This window comes from Nuphar pumila, chromosome 15, assembly GCF_984573655.1.
Source record: "Nuphar pumila chromosome 15, dmNupPumi1.hap1.1, whole genome shotgun sequence".
Classification (NCBI taxonomy): domain Eukaryota; kingdom Viridiplantae; phylum Streptophyta; class Magnoliopsida; order Nymphaeales; family Nymphaeaceae; genus Nuphar; species Nuphar pumila.
The window spans coordinates 5,759,819-5,781,752 of record NC_143263.1 but is presented as its reverse complement, the minus strand read 5'-3'; the positions used below and the strand labels follow the sequence as shown (position 1 = coordinate 5,781,752).

Here is a 21,934-nt window from a genome sequence, read left to right as displayed (position 1 = left end):
CTTCACCATACTTCACCTTTTGCAGAAAATGGGCAGGTAACAAATGACAATCCCAGGAGTACTTTTCCTTCAGAGGTTTAAGTGTGCATGTGGTTCATCACTTGTAATGAAAATCAAGTTAAAAAATGTGGCAGGGGCTGATTTTGGTAGCAGTGCAGATGATTTCATTTTTAAAGGGATCTCCTCGCAGTAACCCAATTTTGAGAAAAGCAGAAAAGTACCATTGCATACATGATTATATCCAGTGATACAAAAAAACTCTTTTGCCAATCGAACTTTGTATTCTCAGGAGCCGTTCAGATACAGTGTCTTTACAAAAAAGAGGGGAATCGTAACAAAATTGCTCTTCAAGAATACAACAGGTAGAATAGTAGTTTCTCTCGACATCATGTCCTGATCCTCAGAGGAACACAGAGGCAGGAAACAACACAATTATCAGATCCGCTTATTCAGGAACTCAACTTAAAAGAAATATCCGAACCCTCGTGGGTTTTATTTTTTATCATAAAGACAAAGTAGGCGGGATTTTCTTCTAAGCAGACTTTGTAACTTCATGTATTGCATTTGCTAGGTAGCTGACATTTCCAGTGGTGACACCTGCCATACTGTAAAAGCCAAAGGAATTTCAGAGTCAGGTGGAAGCAAATAGAAAACAAAGAGCACTAATTTAAGTCAAATGTAAAAGACAAGATGGAAAAGTTCACCTTATGCGACCATTACGGGTCATATAAATATGGAACTCGTTTGTCAAACGATCAACCTGTTCTGGTGTCATTCCACTGTAGCAGAACATACCAATCTGTTTTGAGACAAGATAGATCACAAAACCTTTATAAGTCAACATTCTAAGAAGCTTATGACAGAGTCAAGGGTGTTTCTAGTTCAGATGTGCATAAGCATATTTTTATCCTGCAGCTTATTTCCTGAGTTTTTGTTGTACTTTAACATTATTTATATGCAAACAAGTATTATTGTCCTTTTCAAGCCATGCAAGGAGATAAACTTTTAATTTTTAACTGAGCTACTATTCTGTGCTATCTGTATGTAGACACAGAGTGCCTAAGTAGGCATGCACATGTGTTTTTATGAATGACTGAGGTGTGCTTGAGATGCATCCTGCTTGCCTTTCGTTTTTTTTTTTTTTTTGCATACTGTTTTCATTATTTAAAAGGAGCACCTTATATAAGGATGATAAGAATCTTCACACTTCAGGGAGATATGTGATACTCCACAAGCACATGCAGCTTTCTGTTCTGCATGCTGGGGCATCATTCATCCCACAAGCCACAATGTATGAATACATGCAAGATGCAGTGCATTAACCACACGAAGAAAGGTAAAGAGAGTGCATACGAGTGCATGTTTAAACATGAGGATATTCATAGACCATATATTAACAAAGCACATGGAGAACCTGATTGGTGATGTGCTCCCATGACAGAGGAGAACCAAGTTTCTCAAGATTATCACGAAGGGCAGTTCGCATTCCAATGATCCGATCAGCCATACCCTAAAACATGAGAAACAGAAAACACTCAACATTTGACAGCAGAAAAGTAACCTTATAACACAGCTAACTCTTATTCTTTTACCTTCACTTCCTTCAACCAAAGGTTTTTTAAGTCTGGGTCACCAAGTATGGTAGAAACCAGAAGTGCACCATGAACTGGTGGATTACTGTACATAGGCCTCGCAATTTGTTGTAACTGACTCTTTACAGCTACTGCTTGCTTTTCATCTTCACAAAGAACACTGCATCAAGCAAAGAAACTTCTGATTAGGCATGACATACTGGCTAGTCATCAAGTTCTTACTTTTGGATCTTATGAATTTCCACTTTTTTATACATCCATTCCAATTTGTTCATATTATCTGTTATTATAAGTAGTAGTTCAATAAACAGCATATCAGGTTTTTAACTAGCAGAATTGTATATGAATTCTACTTGAATTTCAGAAAACCAACTACCCGTAGGTAAGCTGCAAATTTAAAGAAATATAAATTTATTAAAACAAATAATATTTTATATGAAAAAGAAAAAAGAAGAGCTGGTTATTGTATGTAGTTTCCAAACAAAAGATCAAGCGTCGATTCTTTTTAAGCTTACCAAAATAAGCATTTCTTAATTAACTGAGCAAGCTGGGGCTTGACTCATTTATCAACTATCCAATGTTGACACCAAATACCCATGTCCGTAATAGATATGCTATCTGATGTAGCAAAAAGGGCATGTGAACAGGGATCGTAAATAGAAAGAAGTGGATTTTTTCAAATTAAATAAAAGAAACTAAACATAGGAACACCATAATCTATTGAAACAATCCAACAAATGAATTAGTTTGGAGACAGAGGGTTTTAAACTTCAAATACCTGAGACACCCAACCCGTTGTCCATAAAGCCCCATGTTTTTAGCATATGACTGGGCACACCCAATTAGATGACCATCCTCCAAAAATATTCGAATTGCTCTTGCATCTCTTTCAGGATCACCACTTGCAAATCCTTGGTAAGCCATGTCAAAGAAGGCAAAATGATTCTTTGCCTAAAAGCAGAAAAAGCAGATTATATACCAGGACCAAATATTCAGTTATTTCTTTTGATATTTAAAAACATGCTCAAAAGATGGAGCGAACCTTGAATTGATATGAGATCTCTTTCCACTGCTCCTCAGTAGGATCTACACCAGTCGGATTATGAGCACAAGCATGAAGTAGGAAGAAAGATCCATTGGGAGCATTCTAACCACAAATTCAAAACAATAGTGGAAAATTAATATTTAGCACACTGCCATTCAGTAGGAGAATGGTGAATCCAATACCATTAAAATGATTGACCATTGTGTTTGAATATACACACAGATCAAAATCAATTTGAACGTGTTCTGTGTACCTTCACATCATCCATTAGTGCTGCAAAGTCTAAGCCCCTTGTCTCTGGATGGTAGTAATGAAAAGTTCTCTGCGGAACTTGGGCATCTCTCCAGATGTTATGATGGCTAATTAACCAACAGATTAGCAAATTGAAAAACGAAGAAATTCAAAAGAAAAAGGAAAACATATGCAGTGCTAATATGAAAGTGGCTCTCTTAACCATGACGTAGAAGTCATTCCTATACGTCTAATTTGATGATAAAAGAAAGCAAATTAGGTTGTTCCTCTCAAAACCAATAAGAAATCGAGCACCATCATATAAACATCGAGGATACAACTAGTAAATAATCATGTATTTTTTTTCAGTACCCAAAACACAGATAGCTACAATTTTGAATAAAAAATTGAGCTACGGGTTCACACTTCACATTAGAAGGATTCATGTAATCTTGTGGACAGAAAAATAAAATACCCAAAATGCTTACTTTGCCCAGGTTGGAACAGGTATGTAAATCTGGGAATCTGGCTTGAAACGTTTCTGAAAATCTGCAAAGAGCCTGCATGCACCAGTCCCAGAGAGTGCTTGTACTGCAGCAATCCTTTTGTCTTTGATGAACTCTGAATTTTCTCCATATGCCAGCATCAATGTTTCCTCAATCATCTTCACACTTCCCCCCATGGGAAGATACTCCCTAGCGACAAACAAGAGAAAAAGTGTATTGAAGAGGAATGAAAGCAGGCAAACACCTTAACAAAAACAGAAACGACATGGCATTTATTTCATGACAGCTTTTTTGACATGAAATGATATCTTATCTTTTTTTATGTTTTCACCATCTAATTCAAGAGTTCACCATCTCATTTAAGAAAGAGGGGGTTGGGGGCCGATTGGAGAGAGAAACCCTCTCATTTCACTTACAAATATTACAAAAATGCCCTCATACGTGAGCAATATAAAACTTTTTACATCAATTGTATCATATTAATATAATATGTTTTTATAAAAGCATAACATAAAATACAAAACATTATATATATGCAACATGTCACCGTGTCATATTTTTTAAAATTTCACTGAATCAGTGTCACTAACATGCACGTACTTGTATCTTTGTGACAGAGATTATCAATGAGACTTCTTGGACAAGTTGCACTTCATCTTCCATTCCAGACAGAAGAAATGGTTCAGAATAACAAATGTTCACACTTTTACTCCATTTAAACTTTATTCATGATTTGAATATAGAAAACAGAAGCCAATCATGATCTTGATATGTTTTACCATTCTAATTCAATTTTTATTTGTTTAGTAAATTAAGTTATCTTAATTTTTCATAAAAGGATGTTCTAGATGGAGGTCCAAAATTTTGGAATTCGAACCAAGTGTCTATATTAATCAATATTATTATAATTCAGTTTTCAAGCTTTTAAAACAAGTTTCTGATTCAACGATTTCCTTAGTTACCTTAACCTATGAAACAAGCAATAACAAAAGGTAAAAAATCCAATGAGGAAACTGCTAAAATTTTTGAAGTAATCAAATAGTTAGCTGTGCTTTTTGAGCAGGAAACAATGTCACACACGTACTCCACTTTGACTCTCATTCTATGTCACCTGGGTACGGATGCAGGTGCAGGTGCGGGTGCGACACAGCAATTCAAAAAATGTGGGTACGGGGATGGCTAAATATATATTGAAAAATATATATTATATATCTAAAATATTTATTGAAAATATATATTATATATCTAAAATATATACTGAAAATATATATTATATATCTAAAATATATATTATAGATTGAAAATATAATATATAATATAATGTAGGACACGCAAAATGGGGTGTCCAGTACCTGTACCCTGTCGACTTATACCGTTACATGCTAGTCATATTGAAAATTTTATAAAATGAATGTATCCCTGTATCAGCAGCCATATCCATGTGACATAGGTAGGAAAGCACAACTTTCATAATTTAGAAATTAATATAAAAAATTTTATTGACAACATCAATGAAGGTAGACATTAATTTTTTTCCAACATCATGACATAAATTATAAAAAATATATATATATAAAGGAAAATTTATTAAATAACAATTTATGAAATATGTGAAAATTTGTTGAAATACAAAAATATTCTGGAATAATCTGATAGTAATTTGCTTTAACGATTTTGGTTTGTAAATATTTACATTTAAGTTTTATTATAAAAAAAATAAAGTAAATAATTCCACAAATCTAATGGATCGGAATCATGTGAGTTGAATATTCAAACAACAAGGTCCAACCTCTAAAAGATAACTATACACAAAACATATAGTAAAGTTATGGCATAAAACTGACAGTAACTTTCTCGAACTATTTTGGACATGAAATATTAAGATTTAGGATTTACTCAAAAGACAAAATGAAGTTGGAAGATTTTACAAATTTTACCTTGATCCGATGTTTGAGCAACAAGTTCCTGCTTCTAATCATAAGTCACCTATATTGTTCAAGGTATTACCTCAGCAAAGGTATTTTCTCAGAGAGATTTTCAAAAGTTGAAAAAACTCAGGAGTTTAAAAAATTGAAAAAATATAAATAATAATAAAAAAGAAGAAAATTATAAATTTTGCATTATTTTTCTTCCAAAAATATAAAGAAACAAGTTTTAAAGGTTTTAAAAATATACAAAAACAAAAAAATAGGAAATGAAAACTTAAAATATAAAAAGAGTTTTTCTCAAAAATATTGTGATATTATCATGATATTTTGTCTTCTGGCGATATTTTGAAAATATCACGAGATATTCCCTTTAATACCGGCTACCTTAAAATATCAGTATTTCTTGCGATATTTTCAAAATATTGCCAATATTGGTGACAGTGTTACGTTGTGTCTATTAACCTAAGGCTATGAGTTCTGATTTAGCTTTTCAGTATCATATTTGACTTTTTCTAGATCTTGCATGTGATTTGTGGTGAAACCAATATACAAGAATAAGGAAAAAGAATTAGGGTACATGAAGCCAATCAAGTAACTCAACCACAATTCAATTCTACATGACTTTTAACATTCACTTAAGGTTTGTGGTAAATCCTACATGGATAAGGAGGAAGAAGTTTCAAAACATTTAGGGTACTTCCTTTTTTCATATCTTTACATACCTTTTTTCACTGGAACTTAAAAAGAACGGATAGGGCATTTATATTGCGTACCATCTTAGGAGTTGTATCTTAAGCATCGATCTCTAAACACTCATAGACAAACATATCATAGCCATCGATTTTGAAATCTTATGATTTTGATTAATTAATATACATAAAATATGAAAGAATTATATGATGTCACTAGGGGCAGAGCCAAGATCGTGCTTTTTAATGTTTTGAGTTTTGGGCTCTTCTGGCTCTTCTTTCAGATCGTGTATGTTTTTTTCCCAACCTTTCTTGGATCTCTCATTTTCTCTTAAATCCTCTCCATATTTTGTCTTGCTTGTGCAATTGCATCTCTTCCTTTGGACCGAGCTTTGAAATATGAGGCTCTAGGAGTTCGTCTCCTGGTGGACTCACATGTGTCTCGTAACCCGCATGAGGGACTTTACGAGAGTGATGAAGGTGTCATTCTTCACACCAAGCTTATGTGAGGTCCTGGAGATTCGTCTTTTGGTAGACTCATTTGTGCTAGAACTACCCGTCTCATAACTCGCTTAGGGGACTTTACCTGATGAAGGTGCAGTCGTGAGTTGGACTCAGGAAACATTGGGGCATTTCTCCTTTTTTGGTCGTCCATAGACTCATCAGGAATATTTGTGTGGCTTCTTTATTTATGATCCTCATCGAATATGATGTTTTGCATCATATGGGATGGCACATCCCATAAGTGAGATTCTCCAGAGGTGGTTCTTCTGGGATGAATTGGTTTTGGAGTTTGCAAGCTTTGAATCGGGTATGCATTATACCCCCAAACAATTGGTCCACACAAGCCCACAACAAGTAACGAGAGATTTTCAAAATAATGAGTAACCTAGAAAAGCTATATCCACTGATTCGTGAGGTTGCTTCGGGTTCTAAGGTTTTAGGGTTCACTTCCAGGTCCACACCGATATACTTAAGCTAACAATTTAAGAATACTAGTGTGGAATATCTGGCTCCAATGGTACCACCACCGATATACACAAGTTAATAACTTAAGGGAACTAGTTTAAGAATCCAAAGATCCAAATGATAGGACGAGATTTTTGAAAAATTTCATAATACAATGATACTTTTCCTAAGAGAGAGGAAGATAAAAAAATAAGCACATAATGAGATTAAGCAATGTCTTAAACATATCCTAACTTGTTGGAGGTTGTATTTTTCTATTTTTTATATGACATGTATTTTCTCCATCAAGTGTTTCTAAAATTAAAATGTAATAAAACCTAAACCTGATATATGTATGGACCTAATGCAAATCCTATATTCGATATTCAAAAAAGAGCCAATAGGCAAGACACTAAGAAGCAACCTTAAAGAAGATAATATTATCTCCGAAAGAAAAATAAGTCATAAGATTTGGATTTCGAAGCGCGAACATACGCTATTCAAAATGCCAAGACACCAATCAGCTTTTTTGCCCTAAAATGACATAACAGAATTTTTTCGAGGATTTTTAACCAAAAAAATCGTCTTTATAGATTTTTCTCTCAAAAGATCAAAGAAAGCTTGGGATGTCAGCTTTCAAAAGAAACTGATTTTGTTCAGATTTAACACCCGAGCAGAGAGAAACACCTCCCAAAATAAAAACTGTTTTGCCGCCTCACCGATTATCAAACGGGAAATAGAAACTTCTTGGGTTATTTAGACCCAGAAATTCGTGTTTTCAGGAAAAACTCACAGAAGATAAAATTTAGAAAAATGAGTTATCTTTCAAACGAAACAAAAATCACATGATTTCGACACCGAAGAGTGGATATAACCTTCACGGAATATAAACTGTCCAAAAAATTCTATCTCAAAACAGGAATAGAACATTTTCGAGAACTTGTGGGATAGAAATATGTAGTTTCACGAAAAACACCCAAAATATGAAATAAAGTTGTGAATCTTATCTTTCCAACACAAGAAAAATCGCTCGATTTTGATACTTGACCGCTGAGATACGGACTTTGGAAGATAGGTTTTTCAGAACAAAACACAGGGACCAAACGGTAAAAGGCTTTTACCGTTTTAGCCATTGGACGGCCAAACTGTTTTGCCGTTTTGGTCCTATACGGCAAAAGGATTTTTTTTGCCATTTGAACCAAAAAAAACTTAAATTTTAAAGGTTTTGGGTTCGTTAGAACCCAAATCCTAACAACAATGCACTTCTAACTATGAAAATCGAAAAAAATACAGTGTTCCACCGTGATCGCCAAAAATTGTTGATAAAACTTTTGAGGTTAGGAAATATATGACATACCCAAATTACGCAAAATCCTTTTTTTTAATATGGAGATGCCGTTTGCAAGCTTTGATCGTCCTTTGCTCGAAAGAAAGGTAAGTCAAAACAGGTTTTTCGATCTCCGTAGCTCGAATCACATCACAAACTTAGAGATGTTCATGGGAATTCTTGGTTCTAAAGAGCCAAGAATTCATGCCTTGACCTTCACATTGGTTCATCTTCCATTCTTTGACAGGATTATCATAGTTCACATCTCCAAGTTTGGGCTTCGTTGAAACTCCATCAAGAAAGCCTCCTAGTCCTTTGCCATCAATGATGACTACCATAAAATTATACCAAAAGGAGTAGTTGGTTTAATCCAACTTAACTGAAGTCACCTGGACAGTGTTACTTTTCTCCATTTCAAGCCCATCCCCAAACTACAATACTTAATGTCCCTACACACACACAAAAAAAGCAAGTGTCGAACACTCCAAAATAGCACAACACCAGCCAGGTGATGTGTTATGGTCAACAATAAGCAGCAGTACCTCCAAAATATACTATAATAACAGCCCCAAATCACCAAGAATGCAAGATAATTCAATCAAACACACAACCAACACAGCAAATATTTCTTGCATACATAAGTCTGCAGCAAGATCGATGCATAGAACTGAGAACGATGGAACTAGTGTATGAAAAACTAGTTACCACCAAAGAGAGACTTCCAAAAGGATCAATAAATCTCACCCAATATAAAGAATACTTGCATCAGACCACTTCTAGGAGATTTCCAACACAAAAATGATATAAAGGAGCCCAACCACAAGATTTAAAACCCACCGATGTAACTGATATGCTTAGAAATCCAAAACAGTCACCAAGAAACTGAAACTCATAAAAAATACTTGTAAAATCTCCCAAAAATTCAAATCAAGGACGATGATGGTGATTCTTGATTCTATGAACATCTAACAACAACTACCAACCCAATACTTCATATGCACCAAAGCAGCAAGATCGTACAGACAGTGATGACATCAGCAACCCTCGTGCAAGCTTCAGTGAGAACCAGAATGGAGTCTTATTCATGGTAACCATTACAGGATCATATAATTGCTTTGCATTTTAAGCTATTAATTGATCAAAATCATAAGATTTCAGAGTCAATGGCTATGATCTTTCTGTCTAGAGTATTTAAAAATGAAGTGTTAAATCTTTCAATGTCGTCTTCAAGTTCATGTCAGAGAAATGAACTTGCATGGCGATACTACAGAAGCATGATGATGTACCACGACCAGGGTCATCATTGAGATATTTGTTTTGTGGTGATATTATTAGAGGTGGGATGCATATATTTAAGCAATATATTGTAGGTCTTCATCAAAAAGTACGATCATGTGATTCTTCATCTATTCCTGCCACTTTTCATGTTAATGTTATTGTTGAACTAGAAGCAATTGAAAGAAGAAGGTTGCAAAAAATGCAAAGGACTTCCCCAGATTTTGAAGATGATGACAATGATGCACTTGCCAAAAAAAAAGTGTGAATTATGAAGAGGTGGTGGCATGGCAGTTGGATGCAACAATAAGGATTTTTTGTCCTAATTCTTGGTCTATAAAAAAATAAGATCTTTATAGTTTAGACTTTAAAGATGAAGATTATAAGATAAGACATTGGTTACATGTGATGTTTTTACTTTTTAGTTATCTTGAACCCTCAATAGTATAATTATGACTTATGACAATTTAATATGACTTGGATGTGAAATTAATATTGTTAAGGATTTAATTGTATTTAAATTATATAGTTGTCTTTTATTTACATTGCCATTCATCAATTGCATGGTTTGTTTCGTGTGTTATGATTTTTTTAGAATTTTTGTTAATTTTTTTGAGAATTTTTTAGAATATTTTATTAAAAAAATACAATTTTTAACGATATGATATGTATCTTATTTTGGGCTCCACCGATACGGGTAACAATACGATACTTACAAGCTTGATATTGAAAACTTCATAAAAATGGTTGCATCCTCGTATCCGTAGTTGTATTGATAAGATATAACTGTCAAATTTTTTACAAAATATATTTTTACATTACAACAAATTTTCACATATTTCATAAATTAAGTTAAGTTTTGATCAAGCTTGAACTCTAAGGTCTGACACTTGGGCCTACAAGTGGTATCAAAGCACCATATAACCACAATTAAACAAAATCATTAAAAAATTATTGTCAAGTTTTGGACAAAATATTTTTATATTTCAGTAAACTTTGTAAATCAAGGTTGAACTTTACAAAAACTTGGGCTTGCAACAAATAGTATGTGAGCAAAAGCACAATGAAAGAGAAGCAATGCGAGAAGACCCAACAAGATGTGATGCACTCCACCATGCTCCAAACACAATAAACTTTACAGAACTTGGCTTGTAATGCCCCAAAATCCCTAACTTGTAAATTTTAGAAAAAAATTGAAATTTTAATAACCAATCATTTTTCAGAGTTAAAAACGATAGTTCAACGGAAACAATATTTGAAAAAAACAAGTTGGCAAACCTTGGGCGGATTACAAGCAAAATTTTCAACCAACAAATTGGGTCTCCAAATGTCTCAAATTTGGGTTCGCATTTCCATAAATCCATTTAAAACCATGAAGATTCAAAACAAGGTTTTAGATCAAAATAACGTTAACAAAAGTCTTTATACAAAATTACAAAACGTGCTCAAGAGCGAACAACAGAGTGGATTCTTGATGTCATCACGTCACATGAACCCCATAAAACAGGTCAGAGTCATGAAAGCCGGATAGGTGCAACGTCATCAGACAAGAGAACCAAACTAACATATCCATTATCATATTTCACAACATTCAGTTTTGAAGAAGCAGAGTGCATTATATTCTTGTTTCGATAATTATCGACCTGTGGGTACTCACAGGACAAAACGTAGAAATATCTCAAACGGTTCAGGGGTTTATAATTTTATGTAAATTTATAACCTGAACGACTAGCTGAGTCTACTCCAATGGGAACGATTTTAGAGACTGAGAGAGAATTACCCAAAGGCAAGAATAAACGGGAGATGCATCCGAACTTCTGCAAAAGTTTATGGGATCTATCACCTAGGATAATATTTGGTAGTTATGTCCCCTAACTCCAATGACCGAGAACGCCGAGCCAGTGTTACTCGAGGAACGTAGCTGTTAACATTGTCCTTCCGAGTTTGGTATTTATTAACAACATTATCCTCTCTCTTGAAAGAACTAAAGGATAAATAAGTGTGTCAGGTCTTCTTTTATCCAACAACCCATTCAATATGCTCAGGTCTTTTACATCAAATCAAGCAACTTGCCCGCGAAGGCAATCATGTATGTTTATTTGATTTTTCCATAATACAGTGCATTATTGCACAATGAGGTTTGTCATAAACCTCAAAACCAGTCATCAACATACGAGCACATCGTGCATGTTTGATAGTACATCAACGATGAGAACAATATTAGTTTGTCAAAAAGAATACCAATCACAACTCCGAAAAATCATGAATTTTCGCACCTTAAGTCGGGGGCATATCTAGGTCATTTCGAATGCAAAAAGGAAGGATCTGATGCAAGTATGATCGAAGTCTACGTAGTCGAAGTCTTTGCATTTTATTGGTTCGAAGAGAAGACTCAGTTGTGAAAGCCTGAGTTGTGTCAATCTCAACTTATGTTAAAGTTTGAATCAGGTTGGAATGGTGTTTCGAAGAACACTCCAACGCTTGGGAATTGTTTGATTAAAAAAGACGTAACTTTGATGCAAGCGAGCATGAGACCTTTATTTTGTTTGTAGGATAAGCGGCACGTGTACACCGAATATCATGAACGTGCATGCAACCTTGAAATCTCGCATGAAACTCTTGAAATTGAATTAAAGCAAGGGTAAACAAATTTAAGACTTTAAATAAATACTCGTGTAATTTAAAGTAAGCAGGAGTACACAAAACTGCGTACTCTACATAAATGTACAGGTAATCAAAACAGAGCAAAAGTACGCAAAACTACATACTCTAAATAATTATATATGTATATATAATACATATATAATAAAATAGTGTTCGCCAAAGGGTTATCGTACATAAAGCAAAAGTATGCAAAACAATGTACTTGAAATAAATCATAATTTAAATATGACAATAATACACAAAACTACGTATTCTAAATAGTTATATACATATATATAATACCTATATATTAAAACAGCGTCCGTCAAAAGGCCATCATAAATAAAATGAAAGTACACGAAACCGCGTACTTGAAATAAATCATAATTTTAAATAGGATAAAATACGCAAAACTGCATCCTTGAGTTAAATGCGTACATATATTTGACGTAAATATAAATACATATATATTAGAAATGTTCAATCGTCGTCATCATATGCAACTTTCCCCTACCTCAGAGATGGTCTGAAACTTTGACAATCTTGAGCGTAGGTTTTTAACTTGTTCATGCATTGGTATGCGAGTCAAAGGTATGACGTCTCGTCCATTGCACTGATGTAGTGCACACAAAAAGTTTTTATTGTACTGCATAAAGAATGAGGTTAAATTATCATTTTTGAGGAAGAGGCGACGATCGCATCGCAGGGGTTGAACCCGAACCTAGTTCGAGCCATTGAGGCTGAGCTGGGCTGACGTGGCATAAAATGAGTCGACTTGGTTCTCAAAGGAGCCAAGCCGGGCTCGATTTGACCGAGCCGGGCTTGATGCCACAAAAAGGGACCGAGCTGAGTTTGGCCTTAGCCAAGCTCAGCTCGACTGAGCCAAGCAAGAGGGAGAGTGAGAACGAGGAGAGAGAAAAATCAGATAGTTTGAAAAAAAAAGGAAACCCCCTAGGGGTTTAAATAGGGAAGAAGGGGGGGTTGGTTTGGGGGATGTCGACTAGGGGTGTTGACAATCCTTGGTTGGATCCGATTGGATCCAACCCCAAAAGGTTTGGGTTGTTTCATATTGGGTTGGGTCCAGTTAGACCAAACTCAATCCTATATTCTAATATATACATATATATGTATATGTATACCCACAAATAAGTAAGGGTTGTGTTCGGATTTGGATCTTACAAAGATCCAAATAAAAAACAAACCTTAAAATGATAACTTTAAGAAAAGGTTTTTAGTTGGATCAGGTCTAGATTGGATTACAATTTTGACTCATGTATTGGTGCTTGTGTTTTTAATCGGTTTGGGTCCGAATGGACTCAAACCCCAAATATTTTACGTGAGACCCATGTTTGTCTCATTTGGATTTTGGATCCAAACACGTATCTATGTATTAGTTTTAATATATATATATATATATAATTAGGACATCGCATGTTTTGAGAATCGATCCCTGACTCCAAATGTTTATGCAGTTGTCGTCCAGCAGGTCAGACCAAAAAGGGTCAGTTGAACCTTGTCACTTGGCTGTTTTGCTTTTTGGGTTGATTACCTTTTCGTTAGGTCAACTAGGTGGGGGACCTAGTTAACCCAACTAGGAGCCCACACACCTTTGTGGTTGGAATCTGGTTGGAACCCAACTAGATCTGGACCACTTGGACCCAGCTTTGCCCATACCCATACCTGGTTTTCATAGGAGCCTATTTAAGCTCTCTCTCTCTCTCTCTCTCTCTCACACACACACACACACATTCTCCCTCCTTTGGTGGGCGACCCACCACCTCGTGGTTGAGTTGCACCATTATTAGAGTTGCAGCAACTAGAGCGAAGTTTGGAGGTACCTCAGTTTGTGTCTAGGGTTGTGTTTCGATGTGGACAACTCTTTTCATATGTGTGGTAGTCGGGAGTCCGTGTTGGTGTATGCAAGTTGCGCACAGTGCGTTTAGTGGACCTATACTTGTCGAATATAGCGATTCAAGGTAGGTGCTCGATTTCCCGTTTCGTAGGTAGTGAACATGCTAGGACTGCAAGTAGTTTTGTGGAAAATCATGCTTTGAATGTTTGAATGTGTTTTTGTGAAATAGCATTCTTAGGATCATGCTTAGAATGCTTTTAAATTGTTGGAAAATTGGTTGTTGATGTGTTTAGTGTTTTGAAACACCCCTAGATGTGTTGGGGTTGAGTTTCAAGCGAGTTGGGCGCTTCAAACCCTGAGTTTTCAGAGTTGCGGAAGTGTAGAACCGAACTAAAATGACTTAGGGGTCGACTCCTACGTTTTTGGGGTAGACTCCTACGTTTTTGGGGTCGACTCCTGTGCATTATCATGTTCTGGATCCATCTAATTGGATCCAAACTTATGTGTCATAATGGTTTAGAGTGATCTGAATTTCTACAGAGTTTCATTTTTTTCTAAAATACTCTGAACCCGGACCGGGTCCACTAAATGGATCTGAGTCCTTGTTATACGGCTCTATAATAAACTAAGAGATTCAGTGAATCTCACAAGTGTCAAATGTATCGAAAGAACCAGGTTTCATGGATGCCGATCCGTGTGGATCTCTATCAAGATCCAGATCCATAATGAGTTTGATTAAGCTCTATATCTTTTTAACATCCAAAAGTTCATCGATTTATTCATGGTTGATGAATTTTTCATAAAATACTAGAGATAAACCCAGAAAATTTGCAGACTTTACATGGCCGGTCAAATGTTAGTTCGAATCGAAAAGGTGAAGGATTATCAACAAGTGGAGCAGTGATCTAGACACGAACTATGCAGCTGGACTTTCCATGTTTCGGTAGATATTATCCCTTATATTGGATCTTTAAGGCTGGGCAGTTCTTTAAATTTCAAGGTACTCCACATAACTAGAAAGCTATTTGGCTTCTTTTCACCTATAAAACAATGTCATGCATTGGTATTATTGGTATGAGACAACTAGGAATTCCTATCTGGATCTAATTTGCCAAGGCTTTGACAATCAGGTTTGGCCTCTCCCCATATCTAAACTTGAATGCCTCTCTCTCTCCAAAATCCAACTGACTGAAATAGTCAAGAATACCAATTGAGTTTGAGAATCATAGTAACATGGTCAAATGTCCATAAGAAGCCCAGATAGGTTCCACCATTGGTAGAATATAGGATGACATCCAAATTAAGGCTACATGACCTCAAAGCCTTTTTGAGTGCTTCAACTCAGCTCTGGTTATTGAAGAGAAGCAGAGCATGATGGGTCAAGCCCAGAGTTACCGGAAGCTTCTTAGATAGGTAGGAAGCTCGCTTCCCATAAACTCGCTTCGAAAGCGTGATACTCCTCGCTTTCGAAACTTGATGAGAACCTCGATTCCCCCACATTTCTCATATGCTTTACACACGCTTCATCTATTCTTCTTATATGTTCTCTTACTCAACTTTTCTTGTTTTTATGTGTTTTCTCTCACTCTTTATCACTCATGTTCATGTGCTTTCCCTAAATTGGTAATCATCATTTTTAGATTTTGTTAAAAATTTAATTCTTACAATAAAAAAACATGAAATTTAATGTCACTTTTATTTTAGTTTGTAATTGTGTTTCATTTTGATTCCAATTCAATTCTTATGTATATATTTTTATTTCTATATATTTTAAAATGCATCGCTTCTCGCTTCCCGTATCGTTTCCCACTTCTGCTTCCAAGTCCGGCAAACTTGGTCAAGCCATTGAATATGATGAAGACTGGTGGATAAAACCTACCAATTTTGGGTGCCAACTGTATTAGGCTATGTCACCTGGGTACGGAGACACGGGTAAATATATACTGAAAAATATATATTATATATCTAAAATATAATACAATATAGGATCAGTACCTATGTCGACACATGTCGATATGGGTACGGCACCCTAAGTGCCATGTCACGGTAACATAGGTATTAGGCGATCAAGAAATTACAGCCCACTTCAAAAACAAAGGGTCAACCAATTCTTCAACGCCTTCTTTCAACATAGTGATCAGGAAACTTACCCCCATATAGATGGATGAATACAAAAAGAAGGGGCTATATCACAAATTCACAACTGTGAAGAGAAGTGAATACTTGGGTATCAATGCAAGTTACTACACTTGTATATCATGGACATTGCGGTTGATATGGATGCAGAAGAATTAATTGATTATGGCTAGTCACACCTTGAGGACAAGCCATGTGCAGAAGCATGATGAAGTGTTAGCACATGTCCAGTGAAGAGTCAGTATAATGTCAAGTTGGGTTTGTGAATCCTACTTTATGTTTTGATATTAGTTGATTTGGATGTTAAGTCTCATTGATCCATTTGGATTTTGGTTTTGGGTCTAGATAAGAGTCCATTATGGTAATTAGGGTTAAAGATTTACCTAATGGTTTTAGATTTAGATGAAAGTCATTCCATTATGAAAATTAGGATTAAGAATTTCTAATTAGGGTTTGAGGTCAATAAATTGCTTTGTAGTGATACACTGGATCTAGGGATGTGAATTTTATTGTGGCTGGAGATTTCACATGTTCAGGAGTCCTCCCCTCAAAGTGAATGTGTGTGTGTGTGTGGTGCATATCTCTCTCTCTCTCTCTCTCTCTCTCTCTCTCTCTCTCTCTCTCTCTCTCTCTCTCTCTCTCTCTCTCTCTCTCTCTCTCTGTTAACGAGCATCCTGGTATCTACCACTAAGATCTGCTTGGTCAAGAAAACTCAAGGCAATCATGTCCAGCAAGTATGCCCAGCTCTTGGTAACAAACATCCAAGGTCTTTGGCTGATTCCTTGGGACAGACTTGAGGCTCGAGATAGGCTTGAACTTCGCTTGGTGCAGCTTCTAGCAGCAATTTCACAGTCTGCTAGACCAGAACTGACTTGAATGCAAAACTATCTTGAGCATTAACGCAGCTAGGCAACTTGGGTTGCAAGCTATCACAGACGACTATCATGTTGGTCAAGCTAGGACTCTACAAGGACTGAAACTTGGGCCCGCAACATTATTGAGCCAATGATATTTGTGCACAGATTTCACATGCACACAAAATGTTCATTACACAAACTCATATCGAGTTCCAAACATATGACATGTAAGTTTGCAATTACATAAAACCATAGATGATCAACTTCACATGAACTAAAGAAAAATGAAAACAAAAAAAATCTAATTGGCCTTCTTTGTTTCTCCATATGAATGTTTGTGTGATTCTTAGCCCACAAATCAATGTCTGAGAGACAATAAATCAAGACTGGAACAAATCGTGAAGTACACAAATAAATTATGAATCGACCAAATAAATGTACACGAACACCCCCATATGCGCATCGTACGTGTCACTACAAAACCCGCCACACTACTCTTGAATAGTAACCAAAATCATGAGAAAGAAAACCACCAAGAAGAAAAGGAGAAAAACTACATGCACAGACAGAGACAGCCCTAACAGGACACCAGATTGACCAAATATGTGCGTCAGATCATATCCACAAGCATGTGATCAACACAAATTCAGTAATGATGATTATTTCCCTACAAACCCCACCAAGACTTCTCCAACAAAATTCTTTGCTAACCACAATCACATAAAACAAAAAATCGCATCACTGCATCCAGAAGAAAAAGAACACAAACTCCAAATCTTGAACCCATTCATCTGCATGATCAAACAAGCATCCACATAGACACCGCCCAAAAAAACATGAAAAGAAAGACAACAAGATCAAACCTTCACAGAAACGATATCTACCGAAAAAATCGCAATCAAATAATGAAGCCCAAACGGATCAAAACCACAAAAGAGAAAAAAACACAAAAGAAGAAAAAGAGAATCCACATACATATTCTGCTTCCCCGCGATCCTCCTCTCCGCTTCGCGAACGCATTCGAGAACCACGGGCTTTCCGTTATCATCACGATAAGCTCCCTAATCAACAACCCCGTTACACCATCAAAGAAATTCCTCACAAATCACATTAAATAAAACTTAAAAAAACCCACAAAACAGAAACACCTATCAAAGAAAACCAAAACCCGACTACGAAAAAATGACACAAACAACAGGAACATCCTCCCAAGCAACAGAAAACCCCCAGAAAACAGAAGAAAAACCAAAACCCAACAATGTTAAAAAGGGAGAGAAACAAGGAAAATCCAATTCGTCCACGGTGGAGCATAGGGGAAGGGAGGATAACTCACGACTCCGACATTCACTTTTCCGGGATCGGGGTCGGCGAGGAAGGCCTCTGTGACACCGAGAATGGGGTCCTTGGCCGCTGGCTCGACGTGCTGCCACCAAGACGACATGAACCGGACTCGAGATTGGGACCTCCCGATGAGACTCCCCCTCAAGATCGCCATTCTCGTAGCCATATCGGAGCTTCCTCTTCTTCTTCTTCTCCCTCTCTGTGGGCAGGGGAGCTTTGTTACTGTTATAAAGGAAGCCAAAACAACTCCGAAAAGGAAAGGGTACAAGAGGGTGGCGGTCTTGTGGTTTTAACATATATATATATAGATTTTTTTCGGAATTATGTTCTTAACAATCTGACAATAACCTTGAATATTTGCGATATTTTAAAAAAAAACGTGTATTGCAATGAAATTTTTTATTTAATCTTTTTGCAAAACATTTAAATTTATAAAAAAAAAAAAATCAAAATATCACAAGATTTTGGCTGCCAATATTGACTGAAAAAGAAACATTTTTGTCACTATGCACTGTGGTTGGAACCCCTGCCCCTTAGGGCTGTTCTTGCTTAGGCTTATGCACAAGAATCGCCTTCGGCCGGTTTCAAACGTGGACAATACTGTAAGAATCTTCTCGGACCCTTCAAATCGATTCAAAGAATCGGGCGATTCCGATTCAGGGCTGAATCGACGAACTTTTAACCACAAGATGACACATGTCATAAAAATTATTTAAAAATATTAAAAAACTATTTTGACTATTTTTCAAAATTAGCCTAATCAGGTCAGTTTCGTATGGATTTTCTGCCGATACAATACGAATCGGCTGATTCAGGCCGATTCAACATTGGTACGCACCACTTCCACATTTGATCGATCCCCTAGTAAGGAGGACGCCCCCTGCAGAGCTTTTAATTTTTCTATATTTTTTTTGTATTTTTTATATTTCTAACTTTGTACAGCTACTGATTTTTTTTTTTACAAAAATGTCTTGGAAAACATCTATCTAGTTTATCACGAGTTTTCTTTGCAAGAAAATCTCAATATAAGATTTGCAATATTAGAGCTTCCTTTAAATATTTTCAATTTTAAAAAATCACATATTTTTATATGTTTTTATCCTTAAAGGTTTTCCAAGAATTTCTTAGAATAGCTTATTACTGATCTTTCCCATGAAAGAAAAATTATATATTTAGCTTTGCAGTATTAGAGCTTTAGACTATGATTGATTAGAATCTGAGCCAAGTTTTGAGATTGAATACGAAACAATTTGAATTCAGAATATCTAATCTAGATCAAAATTTTGACTACTGTATTCGTTAAAAAGAACATATATCTTAGTTGTAATATGCATAAATATGTCAGACTTGGTTTAGACCTTGAAAACATCAATAGAAAACCTAATCTACTCCTAAAATTGTACATTATAAATTAAAAAAAAATGTTAATATACAGTGATCTAATTTTAAATATGTTAGTCAGCAACATTCAACTAATTGAGATGTCCAAGCTACTAGTGAATACAATAATGTCATTTTTTATATACATAAAAGCTTTTTTATGCATAAAGAATCTTTTATTTTGAAGAAAAAAAAAAAGCGGAATATGTTTTCCAAAAATTAACAAAACGTTTCTTATAATTTGAATGTAAAAAGTAAAACTGATTCTTTTGGCCCTAAAAAGTTATATTTATTTGTAAATATAATATTGCTTCTAAGAGTGTCAATTGAACGCCGCTAACGTTAAAATAAAAGGTTAAAAATATCTGCAAGAAAAAATCATGTAATATTTCGAAAATTTTAGATTTTCTCAAGAAAATGTCGGGGAGTCATTGGTACATATAAAATATAAAATGTAAAAATCTCTAAAAGAAGTATTTTCATAAAGTTGGTATCATGAAAGAAATGTGATATTTGACCCCACAAGGGTTCTGCTCATCTGGTGGGGCTACAATTCGAGGTCAACCAATGTGCGATCTGTGATAGGGGGCTTCTTTCTTGGATTATCTAAAAACAGGAAAAAAAATGTGATATTTAAAAAATATCACAAATTTTTCAGTATAAAATCAACCAATCGGCCATATGACTATGGCTTAAGTTAGACAAATCGTTTTGCTGCCTGCCGCTATAAAGATTCTTGTCCCCAAATTGTCCTGTCCTGTCCTGTTCCAGTGACACTATGGTAACAATTACACAGATCCACTTTGTGGAAATGATTTCACTATTTGTGTTTTGTTTGTGACTATTGTGTTTTCATCCCTTGTGGGCTCATATTTGTCTTTTGTTTGAGGTGTGTGGAGAATCCTTGCATTCATTACAAATAGCATCTTTAAGGATTTATTTTCTGTTGGCCGGTGAAAAAAACGATTGCAAGACGGCTAAAATAAAAAAAGAAAAAAAAGAAAATGGCTGTTTTCGGCCATCCAACGACCGGGAAAACTATGAAAGGTGCCATCTATTAGCGAGTGAATTCTCTCTCTCTCTCTCTCTCTCTCTCTCTCTCTCTCTCTCTCTATATATATATATATATATATATATATATATATATATATATATATATATATATATATATGAATCCTAGATATGATCCAAGTCCGATCTGGATATGTTTGTATTGGTTTTGTTATTTATTCTTGGAGCAGCCATATTGGGAGTCATGACTCTTGGTGCAGCCCTATTGCCAACTTGATCTTCCTTCTCGTTTTAGTGGTTTTGGACATATTAGGTATAACGTGAACCATTGCCGCTCACCAGATCTTTGAAAACACCAAAACAGTTTTCGTAAATGAATAATGCTGCATGTTAACCTTATACTTTAGATAGGGATATGACTTTGACTTGGTGAAGTACTCGGTGGCTGTCAGGATGTAACGGTGACCATTAGATGCACACAGATGAATGGTGACTATGACATCAATTGCCCACAAAGAAAATGTTCACGAGAATTCCACAAAATGCAATGCAGATGAAGGTTCTAAAACTTTTTTTACTTCCTCTTCGTCTAGGCGCCTAAGGAGCTTACTATTGTAACCTTTTTTATATAGACACCACCAAAAAGATAATATCTCCGGGCTAATTTTCTAATTACTTTTTCATCTCTAAGATATGTATTTTCGAGAAAAGTCTGATTTTGCAAAAAAAATTATTGATATCATGAAACCAGGATTTTCCATTTTTGGGAGCTTGGTAATTGACCTTTAATGAATTTATTTTTCTCTTCATATCACGGGTTGGCTCTCCTAGTCACACATGTACACAAGCACTACAACACTTCAATTTTTTTGCATTTTTTTTTTTTATGATTGAAAACAACGAAATAAGCATGATTTATGAAAACCGATTTAAGAGAAAACACTAACAACACTAAACTGAACCCAAGATTCAAAACTAACTAATCTCTTCATTTCATTTAAATGAGAGTTAATTCATACATAGTTCAGTTACAAAATATCAGAATTCATAATACGTGAAAGTTTCAAAACACACAAGTTTCAAGACTAGAAGGATCCATGATCCAACTCCAAAGATACTAGATCAACGCATCCATCACCACCACAGCATGCCTACCCTTGGGTACCTAAAAAA

The 21,934-nt window shown here is 35.5% G+C and overlaps 1 protein-coding gene across 1 annotated transcript; it reads right to left on the bottom strand.

The window, feature by feature from the left end:
- Window positions 1-261: 261 nt before the first annotated feature.
- LOC149814258 (aspartate aminotransferase, mitochondrial-like) lies at window positions 262-18,630 on the bottom strand. The gene is made up of 10 exons (XM_089989009.1): window positions 18,363-18,630; window positions 18,005-18,090; window positions 3,357-3,563; window positions 2,891-2,996; window positions 2,635-2,739; window positions 2,371-2,543; window positions 1,593-1,752; window positions 1,415-1,510; window positions 705-799; window positions 262-605 (listed from the first exon to the last, which is right to left on the bottom strand). The coding sequence occupies exons 1-10, from the start codon at window positions 18,534-18,536 to the stop codon at window positions 533-535; spliced, it is 1,275 nt and encodes a 424-aa protein (XP_089845135.1). The 5' UTR covers window positions 18,537-18,630; the 3' UTR covers window positions 262-532.
- Between the last annotated feature and the right edge of the window lie 3,304 nt (window positions 18,631-21,934).